At 46.4% G+C, this 17,567-nt stretch overlaps 1 protein-coding gene across 1 annotated transcript in view; it reads left to right on the top strand.

The window, feature by feature from the left end:
* LOC114486057 (breast cancer anti-estrogen resistance protein 3 homolog) overlaps positions 1-17,567 on the top strand; it is a 37,941-nt gene that overhangs the window by 4,733 nt on the left and 15,641 nt on the right. Inside the window, exon 2 of the mRNA XM_028488175.2 lies at positions 3,403-3,730. Coding sequence (XP_028343976.1) covers positions 3,414-3,730 — 317 coding nt within the window. The 5' untranslated portion in view covers positions 3,403-3,413. The remainder of the gene's footprint in view (positions 1-3,402; positions 3,731-17,567) is intronic.

Below are 17,567 nucleotides of genomic sequence, written 5' to 3'. Positions count from 1 at the left end.
GGAGCACAGGCTCCGGACGCGCAGGCTCAGCGGCCATGGCTCACGGGCCCAGCCGCTCCGCGGCATGTGGGATCCTCCCGGACCGGGGCACGAACCCGCGTCCCCTGCATCGGCAGGCGGACTCTCAACCACTGCGCCACCAGGGAAGCCCAAGAGGTACTTACACAACTGTTATCACACCTGATAATAACAAGCTGAGGGATCTACTCACTGGTTTAAATATTCCCTTTATGTTGATGACTCTTAAAAATCGACATCCTGTCCTGGCCCCTAACTGCACATACCAGTATCTAGCCTGCTAGACCGAACTGCCCTACTGGTACCTCACACTCAGCAGCCCCAGTGGTGAGCTTGTTACACTCTCGCCTGCCCGCCGGGGTTCTGTCTTGTGCTACTCAGTGTGTTACAGCATAGCCCTGTCCTCCCTTGGCTGTGGCCTCCTTCCTCGCAGCCAGAGGCCTCGAGCTTCTAGCCCCTCGCTCTGCCCTTCCTTTCCCTTCCCGTGGCCACTGCCCCAGGTCGGAGTCCTCCATCACTCCTTCCTGGCTTGTTGCTGACTGACCTCCCCACCTCCCTTCTCTCCCTCCAGAATGACCGGAGCTCCCTACCCAGGCACAGACTGGATTCCATCCCACCCTTCCCGAGCTTCCCTAGCACTCACAGTCAGGTTCAGACACCTCAACACAGCCTTCAAGACTTTGTGATCTGGTCCTAAGCTGTGCTTCTTCCAGGAAATGCTTCTCAACTTGACTCAAGCCATACCACGTGACTCAGTTTCCTGAGCTTGTTAGGGGCACTTCCCTGCCCTTATGCATCTGCTGTTGTCACATCCTCTTGGAGGGCTTTTCCCTACAATTTTCAGCCTTTCAAAATCCTTCATCTCCAGTGATGCCCTCTCTGAGATCCTCCTTGAGCCCTTTTGTCAAAATTAATTATTCTTCACTCCAGCATGTTAAGGGTCCCATTGATGAATATATTACAGTTGACCCTTGAACAACACAGGGTTGAACTGCATGGGTGCACTTATACACAGATATTTTTCAATAGTAAATACTACAGTACATGGTCCGTGGTTGGTTGAATCTGTGGATATGGGGGAACCGTGGATATGCAGGGCTGACTATAAGTTATATGCAGATTAGCCCCTCATTGTTCAGGTGTCAACTGTATTGTCTCTTTGAGTTCATAGTCAGAGATTGAGGCTTATGCATCTTTGTTTCTCTGAGTCTCTTATCTGGAGTAGCACTTAAATGTTTGTTGAATTGAAAGTAGGAAGGGCAGGTGTTAACATCCCTTGAGAATACAATGAGGTGAGGATAGCTTGCTGAAGGGCATTCTGAAGCACTTCGGCTCAATCTTGAAATAGATAGACCTTGGATAAGCAGAGAGGAAACAGGCTACTGGAGACACTGGAGCCAGGGTAACTCTGGTCCTTCGTCCTAGCCTGAAGGTAGACGTGACCAACACTGTGGGCCTTTGTACACGAAGACGTTCTGTGGGGGGCTTTGGGCCTCGCCACCAGGTTCTTGGGAATGATCCAGGCCTGTCTATAAAGAAGGAAGGTGCTGATAGCTCGGACAGGTGAGAGTTCATAGCTATGAGTGTGTGCGCGAAGGGTGAGGGAATCCTCGTCGGCTTACGTCACCTGTGGTCAGGCTGGGAGGGCTGGGGAGTTTGGTTTCTTTTCTAATAACGATGATTAACGTTGAACAAGTGCTGACAGTGTGCCAGGTACTGGCCAGACCCGGGAGGGGCCCACCTGGGCACTCACAGTCCATTGTCTGCACCCGCTGGGAGGCAGGCCTTCTGTGTGGTCCCAGTTAGACACAGAGCAGACAGGCCTCAGAATTACCAGGCTCGGCAAAGGACTGAGGACAGGGTTCAGATTATATGCCTTACGTGGAGGGTCTCCTTCCACCCAGCCGCCAGCACTCGGGTGTCTGTCTCTGTTGTAGGAACAGTGGATTGTGTGTGTGTGCGTGCGCGCGCGCGTGTGTGTTGTCATTTGCTTCCTTTGCATACCCTGCCGTCTTTGTCCTGGTTCCACCTCTTACTCTACCAGCTTCTGGAGGGCTGTGTTCTTCTTGGTTGTCTCCAAGCCACATCCCAAGTCCCCAGTTCCTTTGTGGAACTGTCTCTGCGGTGGTGCTAGTGAGTGATGATTTTCACTCAGCATCGTTCCCTTTGCAGTGGAAAGGGTGGTCTGTGAGGAATGGGTGCTGCAAGGCTTGAGAAGAGACCACAGTGCAAAGAGATGATCTCCTCACCAGGCTCGGGGAAGGCCCGTGCTTTGGGCTTAGCTATGCAGCTGTGATCTCTAGACCAGTCTGATACCACGACTAGTGGTGCAGATTCTGGATCCTTATGTCTCCTGGGACTAGCCCGAATTTTTATTCAGTCTTGTGTTTCTTTATATATTGGCCTTTAAAATGTCATATAATTTGGCTTAGATCAAAACCATAGTTTGTTTTTTAGGGGGCGGAGGTGCTAACTCTGCTCAGGGTGAACATTTCTGCTAGCGGTCATAGCTGGGAACAACTGTCGGGGCTGCTTTTGCACACAGCATTTTCCTTTTCTTTCCATGATCCGTGCCCCCCAACCCTATTTTCTCTTCCTTCTCCACCCTTCCCACTCTTCCCTGGCTATACAGGCACCCGTGTGCATTGCTCAACCCCGCTGGTGGCAAGCAGGTCCCTGACCCCTCTGGGGGGCGGTTGTACATGGAGGTCCCCCACCCCAGTGGCTTTCTTCTCCCGCTGAGCCCCTGATGTATGGAGGAGTAGCCCACCTCCTGACCCCTGACCCTGGCCGTCTTCGTTAATTAGCGTACATTGATTTATTTATAAGCAGCAGGTCTTTGCCAGAAAGAATCTGTCCTGTCTCTCTGGGTAGCACAACTGAGGGGCTGGTCTGGCGCTGAAGGCATTCTAGCAGCTAAGGAATTCCAGTCATCTTCACCTGTTCTTATCGTTTACAGGGTGGCGGGAATGTGTGAGCTAATTATCTAACACATTTGAACGTTTTCTCAAATGCATTTATTACTGAAACCTTGAGTCTTTCCTCAGTATTCTTTTTTGTTAGTCATGCTTTTCCATCGGCTTCAGTCATCTGAAGTAATAAAATGGCTCATGTGCCTCTAAAGTCTCTGAAATGTATTTGCCCTTTTCCATTGGCAGATCTGCTGCCAACCCAGGAGAATTCTTCTGTAGGATGAAAAAAGGAGATGCGTAAACTGCCCATCGTATTAAATTTCACGAGTGATGTTACTCAGTGTTTGTCCTTTAACACTCCGTGAACATTTTCTTTTGTTATGTGGTCTATTTCCATTTCCTTTTGTAAGTGGGAAATCAGTTCTTGTGCTTTTCTTAGGTTTATACCTTCACTCTTTTCTTCCCCACTTAGAGTTGAGGATCATGGCTGCGGGAAAGTTTGCAAGCCTTCCTAGAAACATGCCAGTGAATCACCAGTTCCCCCTGGCCTCATCCATGGACCTCCTGAGCAGCAAGTCACCTCTCGCTGAGCATCGCACAGATGCCTATCAGGACGTGTCTATACACGGCACCCTTCCACGGAAGAAGAAAGGGCCTCCTCCCGTGAGGTCCTGTGATAACTTCAGTCACATGGGGACCCTGCCCCATTCCAAATCCCCATGGCAGCACTCACCTCTGAGCCAAGACGTCATCCAGGAGCACCCACTGCAAGACTGGAAAGGCAAAACGTTCACCTTCAGGTAGCTTCTTTAATTTCATGAGTGAAAATGATTTGTTTTAAAGGGCTTTTTTTTTTTAAGTCTTTTTTTTAGGAAAAATGTCATATATGCATAAAGTAGAGAAGATAGGTTCATTAACTCCTGTGGACCCATCACCCAGCTTCAACAGTTATCAACTCATGGCCAGGCCTGCTTTGTCTGTACCCCCACCCACTTTCCTTCCTCTGGTATTATTTTGAAGCAAATCTCAGGCCTCATTTTATCTGTAAGTATTTTGGTATGTGTCTTTCGAAGACAAGGACTCTTATTTTAAAAAACATAATAACCACAATATAAAAAACTGTAACATGAAAAGATGCTCAACATCACTAATCATTAGAGAAATGAAAATCAAAACTACAATGAGGTATTACCTCACACCGGTCAGAATGGCCATTATCAAAAAATCTAGAAACAATAAATGCTGGAAAGGGTGTGGTGAAAAGGGAACCCTCCTGCGCTGTTGGTGGGAATGTAAATTGATACAGCCACTATGGAGAACAGTATTGAGGTTCCTTAAAAAACTAAAAACAGAACTACCATATGATCTTCAACAATAAGATATTTTAATTTAAGGAAAAAAGATGTGAATTTGGACGAACGTAATTCTGAATCAGAAACAAACCTAAACCAGCAGTGCTTGGGCATATACCCCGAGAAAACCATGATTCAAAGAGACACATGCACCCCAGTGTTCACTGCAGCACTGTTTACAATAGCCAGGTCATGGAAGCAACCTAAATGCCCATGGACAGATGAAAGGATAAAGAAGAAGTGGTACATATATACAATGGAATATTACTCAGCCATAAAAAGAAACGAAATTGAGTTATTTGTAGTGAGGTGGATGGACCTAGAGTCTGTCATACAGAGTGAAGTAAGTCAGAAAGAGAGAAACAAATACCGTATGCTAACACATATATATGGAATCTAAAAAAAAAAAGAAAAAAAAGTGGTGCTGATGAACCTAGTGGCAGGGCAGGAATAAAGATGTAGATATAGAGAGTGGACTTGAGGACATGGAGGGGGGCGGGACAGGGCGGGGAAGCTGGGGCGAAGTGAGAGACACATATTCACTACCAAGTGCTAGTGGGAAGCAGCAGCATAGCACAGGGAGATCAGCTCGGTGCTTTGCCATGACCTAGAGAGGTGGGATGGGGAGGGTGAGAGGAAGGCTCAGGCGGGAGGGGATATGGGGATGTATGTGTGCATGTGGCTGATTCACTTTGTTGTACGACAGAGACTAACACAGTATTGTGAAGCAATTATACTCCAATAAAGATCTATTTAAAAATAACTAACATCTAAAAAAAGAACCAGTTCTTAATATCTTCCAGTATTTGAGAGTATTTTGAAGGCCAACTTCCTATATCATTAAGTCCCTCAAAAGGAACCACAGCATTTTTTTAATCATAGCATCAGATCATGAACTACGTCCATCCAATTCTTTTTTTTTTCTCTTTTCAAAGAATTTATTACCCTTGACTTTTGCATAAGTCATGGCCTTTATTTTCCTAGCTCTACACAATATTATCATTAACCAGGACTTCTTATACACACTGTTATCACTTTGATTACCCACTGTAATGAAAGATATGAGACACAAGTGAAATCAGATGCAAAATAAATTCCAGCCCAGTTCACAAAATGAGCCGCCAGCCATTCATTCAGCCTTACGTTTCTATAGCAACAGGCAGCGGCAGTTCCATAGCACCGTCATGTTATAGAACCTGCAGCTAGTCTAGGCACTGCAGTTCACGTTCTCTATGTATTTAATTACATCCAGTTTGCAATATGAAAACCAACTGTAGGTGAAATGCCTGTGTATGTAAGTTGCTATGGAAATATGGAGAGGGAAATGTTTAATTCCTTCTTGGAGGGAAATTGAAATTCAGGGAAGGTTTCCCATTTGATCTGTGTTTTAAGTAAAGAGAAGGTGTCCGCAGGTGTTGAAGAGGGGGAGGCACCTCCAGGTCAGGATGCAGTGTGAACAAAGCCCGGAAACACTGCCGCGAAAGCCCGGAGAACAGAAATTAAACTGCATGATTGAAATAGGGTTTTTTGAAAGTGAGTCTTCAAAATCTTTTAAAACACTGCAAGTGTGTATCCATCTCACTGTGTAGAACTAGTGTATCTTATTTCCTCAGGACAGAAGCTGTTGTCCCTCAGTCACTTCTCAATGACATATTTAGATGATTTCACTCCAGTTAATCTGCATTCATTTTCTTCCCATTAGACACTTTCCCCCTTTATAAAAATGACTATAACTCACAGAAGGCACTCGTCCATCCAATTCTATAGAGTTGCCAGGATGTCTGTGAATCAGGAGCTGCCTCTCCTTGTGTAGGTGGCCCCCACTATCCAGAGCTTTCCTGTGAAACCTTCCATCAGCTGAAGCGGTGTGAAATGAAGAAACAATTACCTTAGGGCACATCTTGCTAACGAATGCACAAGCTAAATGGAGATAAAGCCCAGGAGCTCACAGACAGTGCAAAGCTAGGGCAGCATGGCGCTGAGACGCCGAGTGTGGTTCCAGAGAAGGAGCTTGGCGGTGCCACTCTTGCTGCTGCTGCTGTGTGCACACTGCATCTGTCACAGCTTCCTGAAAACAGACACTGAACACTGTTTTCACTTTTCGCCTTTTTGCACAAAAGCAAAAATCCTCCTCAGATTTCTTTTGATTACTGAAATCAGGTTCTAACGTAGGTCTTTTCCTAAAAGCTAAGTGATGTAAAGCAAACTTTCGAGAAGCAGGGATACCTGTATTTAGTTGTCAACGTGCTGAAATAAAATTGTGTGTGGATGTATCATCGGGTCAGCTTCAGGATACTTTAGAACAAGAATTGATTTCTCCTTCTATCCACCAGGGACCTGGGTAAATAAGCCTCATTGTTGTAAAGGCTTCTTCTCTGCATCTATAATGGGCCTGGTTGTGACCCTGCTTGTTAGAGCTGGTTTAGAAACTCTGCACCCCTTTTCCTGTTGAGGAAGACCAGAAACCTGTGATGCTATCGGGTGAAGCAGGGGATGGTTTCTTCTGCTGTATCTCCTGGTGTCTCTCTTTTTGTCCTACCCTGTAGCAAGGAAAGCCATTTTGATCCTAGCTCATTTATTTGTTCCTTGACTATATATTGAGCGCCTGTGTTAATTAGAGTACATTGATTTTATAAGCACCATTGCTTCACCAGGAAAATTCTGATTTCCTCTGTGTATCTTAGCTGAAGTGCTGGTCTGACATAGTAGGCATTCTAGCTGTCAAATCATTGCCCTCTTACAGGGTGGGGAAATCCATGAACTAACAGGATAACAATGGAAGATCAGAAACAGTGTCCTTCCAGAGCTAACATTGTAGTGAGGGACCCAGATAATAAATACAAGTAAATAAACAAGACAATTGCAGATCATAGTCAGTGATGTAGGGGAACTAGAGTGATACGCTAGAGACTTACTGGGGTTGTATCTTTTTTAATAGGGCGGACAGGTCTCTGAGGAGAACTAGTGGACGGCTCTCTGGGCCTAGGGAGAACAAGTGCAAGGAACCGGGGGTGGGAACAAGTTTGGCATGTTTGAAAAACCCCAAACAAGCTGGGGTGATCTGCAGCTGGAGTGTAGCGCAGTGAGAGGCAAATAGTGCACACGGTGGGAAAGAGCTAGGCAGGCAAGAGTTCAGAATTATTTTTAGTTGTGTAATTGCAGTATTACAAGAAGAAAAGAAGTGGAGGCCCAGATATTCACTGGAGAGTCTGCAATGTTTCTGACATCAAACCACAAATGTTCCCCGGCGTGTTCTGGGGGTCAGAAGGTTCTGCTCTGTGGAGTCTCGCCGGGTGGCCTGCTGATGACAGGTGCACGTGGAGGTGCATGCCTGTGCACGGTAATGTTAATGTCGCATCACTGGCACCTAACACTCTGGGATGCAGAAGCAGAGCCATCACTGCTCCCTCTTAGGAAGGTTATGAGGTAGCAAAGAAACATAACTTCTGGCTAGCCAAAATTAAGCACAAATGCCAGGCTGCCCTATGTGGAGTCAGAACCAGCTGTTACCTGGCTTCCTGTGGCCACCTTTTATTCATTAAGTTAAACTCTATATTGAGCTAGGTATCCATGATGTACCACATAGAGACGGTTCACAAACTCATTCCCTGAAGTTCTAAGGTCTAGGCTGGGTGTCTGCTCTTACCAGGGGAAACTCCCAGGGGCCGAGGGTGGTAACGGAGTCACCCTTTCTAGCTTGAGGACGTTCTCGATAAACACCCAAGGCCCAAGCTGTCAACCTGCCAGCAGTTCAAAGCTTTTTAACTTGAAAACTGACTTGGACATAGATCAGACCTCAGTAAAAGATCTTATCGGAGGTGGACACAAGTCATGAGTTTCAAGTCCAGGCTGTGGAAGACTTAACAAGCACTGCTGGTTTAGGTTTGTTTCTGATTCAGAATTACGTTCGTCCAAATTCACATCTTTTTTCCTTAACTTAAACTATCTTATTGTTGAAGGTCAGCACAGAAGTAACAAATGCACATCCTTCAAAATGAGGCTGAGTGAGAAGGCGAGTGGCTCTGTGTCAAAGGATCATAAAGTCCTCTTCCCCTGCTCTGCAGTCTTGTTAATGTGTTTTATTTACCTGGCGCATTTTAAAAATATCCTGAGGTGTTCCCAGTTTTGAGGAGTTCAAAGTACCGTGTGTGTGTGTATATATATATATATATATAAAAATCCTTTTAAGTATTCCTAATAAGATTATGAGCTGCCTCACTTGTTCTTTGGAACAATCCACAGTGTCAACAAGTAACATTTGTGAATGTGAAAAGCTGGGGACAAGATATATGAATGAGAACCTGGGGCTCTAGAGCGGAGAGTGTGACTAAGGTGCTGGACAGAGCTACCATGAGAGGGAAACAGCGTTTCTATTCCTAACTCAGCTCTGACAGCCCAGTGGAGCTGTGAAAACACCAACCACCCACCACCCGAGCTCACTCACCACTGGAAGCTGGGAGCCATATGTGTTTTAAAGTTAAGAGTTTTGGATCCCTGAGTCTCGGGACCTAAGACTAGTTAGGTCTTTAACAAGATTATTGATTTTTTAAAAAAATTCATTCATTCATTCATTTTTGGCTGCGTTGGGTCTTCGTTGCTCTGCACGGGCTTTCTCTAGTCGCGGCAAGCGGGGGCTACTCTTCGTTGAGGTGCATGGGCTTCCCATTGTGGTGGCTTCTCTTGTTGCAGAGCACAGGCTCTAGGCGTGACGGCTTCAGTAGTTGTGGCACATGGGCTCAGCAGTTGTGGCACATGGGCTCCGTAGTTGTGGCACACGGGCTCCGTAGTTGTGGCACACGGGCTTAGTTGCTCCATGACATGCGGGATCTTCCCAGACCAGGACTCGAACCCACGTCCCGTGCATTGGCAGGTGGATTCTTAACCACTGCGCCACCAGGGAATTCCCAAGATTATTGGTTTTTTTCTTTCTTTCTTTTTTTTTTTGGCTTGTTTCAGGTAAATTCTTTTGGCCTTACTTGTTTCTCTTCATAGTGCATTCAGGGGTTAACTTCAGCTAAGAGTGACTTGCCCAGATGTCAAGTCTGCAAGCCTTCCATTCCATCACATTTGGTGTTGGCATGATGATGGTGGAGCCATCTTGGAGGGCCCCACCCACTCTTCATGTGGACCCGCCTACACTCAGAGGGAAGCCCTTCAGACGGCACCTCCTTGTCTTGTGAAATACTCTGATAAGTTGCAAGTTCGCTGTTTTCCCAACAAACATGTTTGCCTTGTTAGCCATTAAAAAGTCACCTTTATTATGATTGAATATTAATTGAATACCCAACCTGTGGGAGGCCCCAGGCAAAGCAGAGGAAGTCTCCCCTTTGACCTAAAAATTTGCATTATTAAGCTGTCATATAAACATATGTCATATCCACATGAATTATTACCTCTTAACATTTTATAGTTTTAAAATATCTTAAAGGATATGTTCATAAACTGTCTTGTTTGAACATCATAACCTGTGTGAGGGACAGCAGATTTCATCGTTAGCAGCAGCGGCAGCATGATGTTGTCATCATTACAGTTGAGAAATGGTTCAGGGATATTGAAGCACCTAAGATTAGACCCTAGTGGGTAACTGAGCTGGGATTAGGACCCGGAAACTACTGTAGGGACTTCCGCAGACACTGCGCTCTATAGCCTCCCAAGAAGGCTGGCCCTGCCGTGGGCATCCTCTGAGCTATCTTCTCGCATGGAAAGCTTCGGTCCCCAGCGTCTGACTGCAGCATCTCAGACACACCCCCTTGAGGAGGACAGAGCCTTGGCTGCCAAGAGCAGGCAGAAGGCAGGCCTGGAAGGGGAGTTGGTCTCCTCGTTCTGAGACCTGTATCTCTTGGCTTTGTTGTTGTCTTGGCTGCCCTTGGATGTACTTGTGGTTTTGAAAGGTAGCCAAAGCAAGAAGCCCGGCGCTCTTAAACGTGCTGCTTGATGTCACAGAAGGAGCCTTTGTTCTGCAAGCAGAGCAAGGCTTCTCTGAGAGGTCTACAGACGGGATTTCCTCTTGACATTAGCATTGTTTGGCTGGTGTCCCTTTGATTCATCTGTCTTCAAGGATGAATTTTTATTTCGATCTGGGACCTTCCTTGAGCTGAGAGGGGACCAGTTCCTGTTGTGAGAGGTCTGTGTTGCCAGGATGGCTGAAGGATCAGCACTTGGAGTCCACTGTGGGTCCTTTTCCTGCCTGTGGGTACGTGGAGGCACGCATTCCTGGGAACAGCTGCTGAGAGCCTAATTCCTTCCGCCCCTGTGCTCTGGGAGCATGTGGCTGGACAATGTGGTGTTTCATTAATTTGCATGCGCGGAGCTGACTGACTAGTCACAAGTGTTTTAACTGATGGGGGCCAGAAAGTCTGCAGAATTATCCCAAGTTAAAATCCGGTATCCTTTCCCAGGCAGTAAGTAACCTACCATGTCACGGTGTCAGCTCTTCAAAGTTAAGAAAGAGTGTAAGGCACAGGATCTGTACAGACCCTTCTCTAAACACTGTTTTAAAGACCTAACTCTGGGCTGTGTTGGTGCCCCCATCTGAAAAATTGTTTTGTGTGTTCCTCTTCAGAACCACCAAGTTCTATAACTATTGCTTTCTCCTTAGCAAAGCAAGAAGTTCCCCCAGACATGCAAATAAATCACCCTTTAGCTCACAGGTAATCAGAAGGATCTGCAGTGTGAAGGTCCACACACAAACATCTGCACATTATTTATACATGGGCATGTCTACTGTCTGCAAATTGGAAGCTTTTTGTGCACAGAGGAAAAGTTGGGTTTAGAGTTGAAAAAAATTTATTTAATAGACTAATAGATTCTATTTAATAGAAGGTACATTTATTGAGTTAGCAGAATGACCGTGGCTTAACAGCCAAGAATGTCTCCAGAAAGTAATAGCCCATGCATTGAATTTTTATTTTTAAATTTTCAAGTTGAGTTTCACTAACATTTTGAAATGCCCCTTGGTGTTTGAACGCAGCTGTTGTGGATGGGTTAGTGAATTCCGAGGAATGGTGCACGTCCAGGCTCCGGTGGCCCCTGGTGTGCTGAGGCCAGGAGCAGCTGGGTCAGAGGTGAGCTCAGCCCTGCTGGGCATCTTGTACCGGCCCAGGGTTGGGGGAGCCCAGAGAATGGGAAATGCCTGCAGGTCCACCAGCTGCCTGACAGTAGTCCTAAATCCTCTACTCGCCGGGATGATTTCAGCCCTAAAGGCTGGGATCTGTGCATTCTCAGCTGTTCTGGGAAAAAATGAAAGGACTTTTTTTTTTTAACTGATTGCAAACCGCAACCAAGAGAATGATCAGAGAATTACACAAAGCTGTCCTTGTTGAGTGGAGCTGTTCAGTATCTTCTCTTTCCCCCAACCCCTCACACCCCACCCCAACTGACTTGCTTTAAATCCTTTTTTTTCTGGCCTCCTGCATGCTGTTTGAGAAAAGTCAGGTTTTTTTCAGTCTTCTGAGAGTCAGAAACTGTGAGTTTTTCACGCCCCTCAGTATAGGTTAAAGCATATTGTAAACAGAAGAAGCTATGCAGTTACAGACTACTCATGTTCTTATCACATGTGGATTTGGGAGCCATCCCAGCCTGGCCAGAGATGGGAGCTGGAGAAGTTGTAGTTACTCTCCTTGATTGGAAGGAGATGCCTTCCTGGGGCCTGGACTGGAGCCACAGGAGTGATAAGCCCTCAGGCCACGGCCACCCTGCTGTTCACAGCTTTGTACTGCTGTCACCACCCAGTCTGTCTCTAAGAGACTAGCTGCAGGATTGCATGCAGAATTTCAAGCTCTCTCTCCTTTGAGGCCCCACACACAAGCGCTGAGGGTATTCCTGTTTACGGATTGTGCTGTTATTGACAAATTACAGAAGGCTGAGAAACCTTCCGTGTTGACCCAGCCTTTATGCAGCGGACTGTCCGTGGTTCCAGAATCACTTGCAAACATAGTAAGAGGTAAGAGGTGAGAACATGAGTCACATAACTGAGAGGTCTCAGTCCAGATGCCTGTTTATCCACTACTAGGTGTGTGAACTAGGGCAAGTTCTAAACTATAAAATGAGGGTGAAAATAATCCCCTCTGAGGAGTGCTGGGAAGATTCACTGGTCACTAAACATGAAGGCTCCACCGAATGTCAGCACTCTGACTTTCACTCTTGAGTCTGGTACCGCCTTCTGGGGGTCTGGGTGGAGCAGGTCACGTCCTTGCTCTCAGCTTCCACCTGATCTTAGCTGTTTGGTCTTCTCCTGCCAACTCTGCTGTGTGACGCCTGACCCTGAAGGCCACTGGTACTTTTGCTGGGACGTTGATTTAGCCCTGGACATCAAAGAAAGCTGCTAGCGACCTTGATGCTGATTCCAGCAACCAGGCTGGTAGCTTTGTGACCTTATGTAAGTAAATTCCTTCACCTTTCTGAATCTCCACGTCCTCAAAGGGTGGCTTGGGGGGTCAAATACAATCCCAAGTGAGGGCACCTAGCCCAGGACCTGGCATGAAGCAGGGGCTCAGATGTTGGTTTCCGCCCTTCCTTCCTCCTGGGAGGCTCCTAATCCTCGTGTGTAACCTGAGATCACGTTCCATGCCTGCGGCTAATGGGGGAGAAAGTTTCCCACGTGTTGATGGAGTCTGGCTGGAATCCCTCTACCTGGGTCTGCTCTGAGCTGCCCTACAGCAGTGCATCTTGGCCACCGCTCATGCTTACAGGTGCACAGAAACATCAGTGCACAGAAAGATCAGCACACCATTGTGCTAAGACACAGAACAGAGCCTCCCTTTGGTGGACTGGCCCAGCCCTTGTCTGGGTGCACAGAAACAACCTTACGGTGGGTGCACAGAAAGATCAGCACACCATTGTGCTAAGACACAGAACAGAGCCTCCCTTTGGTGGACAGGCCCAGCCCTTGTCTGATTGTCTGATTGTAGTACTTAATGTCAGTGTCCTCACTGTGTATTCTTTGATGAATATTTATTGAGCTTAGTTAGTGCCAGGTATTGTGCTAGGTACCAGGTACCCAGTGGAGAATAAAATAGATGTGGGCCCTGTCCTTAGGGAGTGCCCAGTTTAGGGGGCACGCAGACAAATGCATCAACAGATACATAACTGCAGAATGAGGAGGTGCAAGGAAGGTCACATCAGAGAGCCCTGAGTTCCTTGGATTGGGAGAAGGGAATGGCTCTCTGCGGGAGGGAACATTTGAAGATTTAATATAAAAAGAGAATGTAAAATAGTTCATTAATATTTTTGTTACTATGTATTGATAATTTTGAAATATTAGATTAAAGGATTATTAAAATTAAGTTCATCTATTTCTTTTCAACTGGCGACTAGAAAAGTTTAAATTACATGTTTTTCACATTGTATTTCTATTGGACAGTACCGGTCTAGACCTCACTAAGGAGTTTAGATTTTCTCCATAGGGCGAAGGGAAGCCTTTAAAGGGTTTTAAGCGAGGGAGTAGCATGGTCTGATGCAGTTTTAGAAGATTCTGTGGAGAAGTGATTGATGGAAGAGGAGCTTGGAGGGAGGGCAGGAGGCGATTGCAACAGTACGGGAAGCAGTGGGGTCTGCTCTGCTGTGGCAGTGGAGGAGAAGAAGGTGGGTGGATTCAAGATCTGTTTTGTAGGTCGAGTCCACCGGACGTACTGAGGGTTAGGTGGACTGGGATGAGGGAGAGAGGCAGTCAAGTATGGCTCGGGTAGCTGGGGGCAGGGGGTGGGACCATTTACGGAGACGGAGAAGATTGGAGAGAGCAGGGCTTCGTTTGGTTGTTGGGCGGCTTTTTCCTGGGAGGAGGAGGTGACGGTAGATTGCAGAGAATCAAGACGTCTGTTTTGCGTGTGCTGAGATGTGTGTGTGCCTGACTGGAGGTGTTAATCATAATACCAGTTGGTATTATGAGCCTGGAGCTGTGGAGAGAGGTCTGGGCTAAAGCCGGAAATGGATGCCGTCGGCAAAGGAGAGAGCTGTGTAAAGCATAAAGGGAAGGGCCCTAGGACCCAGCCCGGAGGAATCCTGGCGCAGACTTCTGGGAAGCCAGCAGAGGAGGCTGGGCGTTTGGTGGGGAGCAGAGAAATGAGGCAGGAGCCGCACGGGGTTGGTGTTCAAAGGAAGGTGGGGTTTTTTTAAGATGAGAGACAAAATTCAATAGGAAAATATCTAATCTTTTAAGCATGTAATAAAACAAAGCACATTTTTTCATTACTTGATTCTTTTTAAAAAACGTTTTTGATTTGATTAAAGCGGACATGTCCCCGGGGCCGCCCTCCCTGTGGGCCTGTGTCAGCAGCAAGGTGATTAAGCCCGCAGTTCCTTCCCTGACAGGTCTACACGTTCCCTGACAGCTCTGTGGGCAGAGGAGGTACATGGACGGCTGTGGTTGGCCCTCAGGCTTGTGCCTGAGGGGTGAGGGCTGCTTTTCCAAGGTGCCTGCCCTGGAAAAGGGGCCCTGGGTGTATGTTCCTATATAAGTTTGGTTGAGTGAAAGCTTTCCTTGCAGAGGCTCTGAGGACATTCGCTCAAAACCATAGCACTTGTATTCTGCCTTTGAGTTAGGTGAGAAGAAACCTTTACAAACACACTCCTTTAGAAGGGGATGAGGAATGGTTGGGGGCAGGGTGGATGGGGCGGGTGGGAGTGGAGGAAGGGCAGATAGATACCAGCCAAACAAAGCATCTGCTTTTATCAAAAGTGCTGTGTTTGGGCTTAGCCAGCCCGAAGCCTGATGATTCACTGATTCCAGACCCTCTGTGCCTGCCAAGAGACATAGTGGCCTTGATACGGCTTTTCTTGTTGTTACTCTATTCAGTTTGACTGACTGCCGCCAAGTTAAGATTTCAACAGTGGCTTTTAACTTAATGCTGTCCTAGAATTCTGCCGAGCACAAGTTAACCCACGACGGCGTCAAATCTTCATCAAGCAGTACCACTTTGTATTAGCCTTGGATTCCTGTAGAGACTCACCACAGTGTAATACGTAGGATATTTAAATGGTGCTGTTTTAACATGATTAGGGAATCTGCCTGAGGAGGCGGTTTAATTGCCATTCTTTTAGAATATGTCATGAACACATTCATCAGGCATGGCTGTATTTTCAGATGAGATAGAAACTGACTCATAGAAGCAGGAATTGGCTGCTGAAGTGAAAGAAGCAGGAGTCTGAGAAGCAACCAGGCCTTGGGATCTCTGGTAGCCAGGGAGAGAATCGTGTCCTCATCCACAGTCTACCCTGGGCTGTAGCAGGAAAGATTCCCCAGGTTGAGGGAAATAATAAAAAGTATCTCATGGTCTGAGGCTCTGAAAGGGAAACGCATTTCAGGACAAGTGACAACAACACGCTGCCCACAGTTCAAAGGAGGAACAGGTATGTGACCATCCAGGGAGCTCTCTTGTTTAAGGATGTGTAGGAAGAACTGTCTCCAGCCTGGACTGATCCATTTATAGGATCCCCCCAGTGTGGTCTGATGAGCCAGGGCCGATCTGATGAATTCATTCACAAGTATGTTGAGCATCTGTGTGACAGGCTTTATGCTAGAGATTCAAAGACAGTCCAGGGCTTTTGTCCAGTTGAGGAGCTCATGGCCCGGGGAGAAGGGGATGTGGGTTTGGAACCATTTGAGCTTACCTGCACCTGTTCTCTCTCTTTGCTGCTGACCTAACTTCCCATCCACAGTGTAGCTAGCCCTCTGTATCACTCCACTAGCTTGATAAGCAATTCTGCTTTTCTTGACCTCTGACCCTAACATCTTTCCAGGTATCATGTTACTTTTTCTCCTTGACCAGGTGATTGCAGGCTGTGCTTTCTAGGTATAACCCTTCCCTCAGGGCATGCCTCGTCTGTGCCGCCACTTCCTCTCTGTGCTGTCTGGGCCTTGGCCCCAGACTTAGGAAAGGTTGGGCCATGCAACCGAAGCCCATATCAGAGGGTGGCTTCTGGGCTGTGAAAGAACCAGAGTGCGAAGTGAGCAGAGGATTGTGAAAAATGCTACAGGTAACAAAAAGGGCTTTCAAAAATTATGTTTGGAATAATAAAACCAAAGAGAGGGGGGATGTGAGAGAAACCAAACTGCTGAGCTTCTGTTTGGCTTGCATTTGTTCTGCCATGGAAATGACTTCTCTGATTGGAAAGGGTAGGATAGAGGTGAAGGAAGACAGTAGATGAGGCCATGACAAGAGGCTGTGATGCCCCCAAATGAGGTGAAGCCCCAAGGCCCAAGAAGACAGAGGTAGCTTGAGGCTGAGACCATCAAACCAGCACACAATATTGGAGAAATGTTGGCATCACCAAGAGTGACAGGAAAGATGCAGATAGATAAGTATTTAAATTTCAAAAACGGAACTAGGGAGATAAAATGAATCTATAAAATGGTAAGATTGACATCCTTCTCAGGAAGTATTCTAAAAAGGATTATTAGGACAATGATTTTTGAATACTTGGTGAAGGAAGCAACAGCCATTAGTAATTAGCAGGGCTTTGCCAAAAGCAAGTCAGACTAGATTAACTTTCTTTCCTGGAGTTACTTTGTTGGTAGATTAGAGGAATGTTGAGAAAGTGTGTATGCAAATGTCAATCATCGGTGATATCCTTAGGATGAGAGAGATGCGGGCCAGATGATGGTACGGAAAGCACGCTGTAGGCTGTGTCCATAGCCCCTTTCTAGCCAACTTTAAAATATCTTTTAGACAGTGGTACTGACATAAAGATCACACTGGTGGATGGTATGAATCTTGGAGGAATAACTAATGTCAAAGTGACAGAAGTAAGCTCCAAAAAAGATCTTGGCGTTTTGAAACAACAGACCAAACCTACCTAGAAGGACTATTGGAGAGACAAAGACTCGCACCAGAGTCCAAAAATCAAAGTAAAAGTAAGGGGTTCGGCTTAATAGCCACATGTGAAAAAATATTTCAGGATTTAGGTAATTGCAGCCTCAGAATGAGTCAGCAGTATATTATGGTTGTCAAAAAAGCTAATGTGACTTTAGAAGCATTAATTGAAGTTTAATAATCAGACCAAGGGAAGTGGTCACACTTTGCTGCCCAGATCCCATCTGGTGAATTGTTTTTAGGTCTAAACAACAGAAATGGAAGATGAATTCCCCCACTACAGAGCAGTGAGCTTCTGTCTAGACCACTCATCTGCTCTAAAGCAGATCTGTGGGCTTAATCATTAAGGAATACCCCTCAGGTTCTTTGTATTAGTGAAAAGGAACTCCTCATGTCATGTGTTAACCCTGGGAGGAGAATAGAAAATAAGCACCAACCTTAATCCTGTCAACTGCTAGTGAGCCTCCTTTAACAAG

The sequence above is a fragment of the Physeter macrocephalus genome, chromosome 4 (genome assembly GCF_002837175.3).
Source record: "Physeter macrocephalus isolate SW-GA chromosome 4, ASM283717v5, whole genome shotgun sequence".
Classification (NCBI taxonomy): domain Eukaryota; kingdom Metazoa; phylum Chordata; class Mammalia; order Artiodactyla; family Physeteridae; genus Physeter; species Physeter macrocephalus.
The sequence above is the reverse complement of the archived record's forward strand: the minus strand, read 5'-3'. Positions and strand labels throughout refer to the sequence as shown.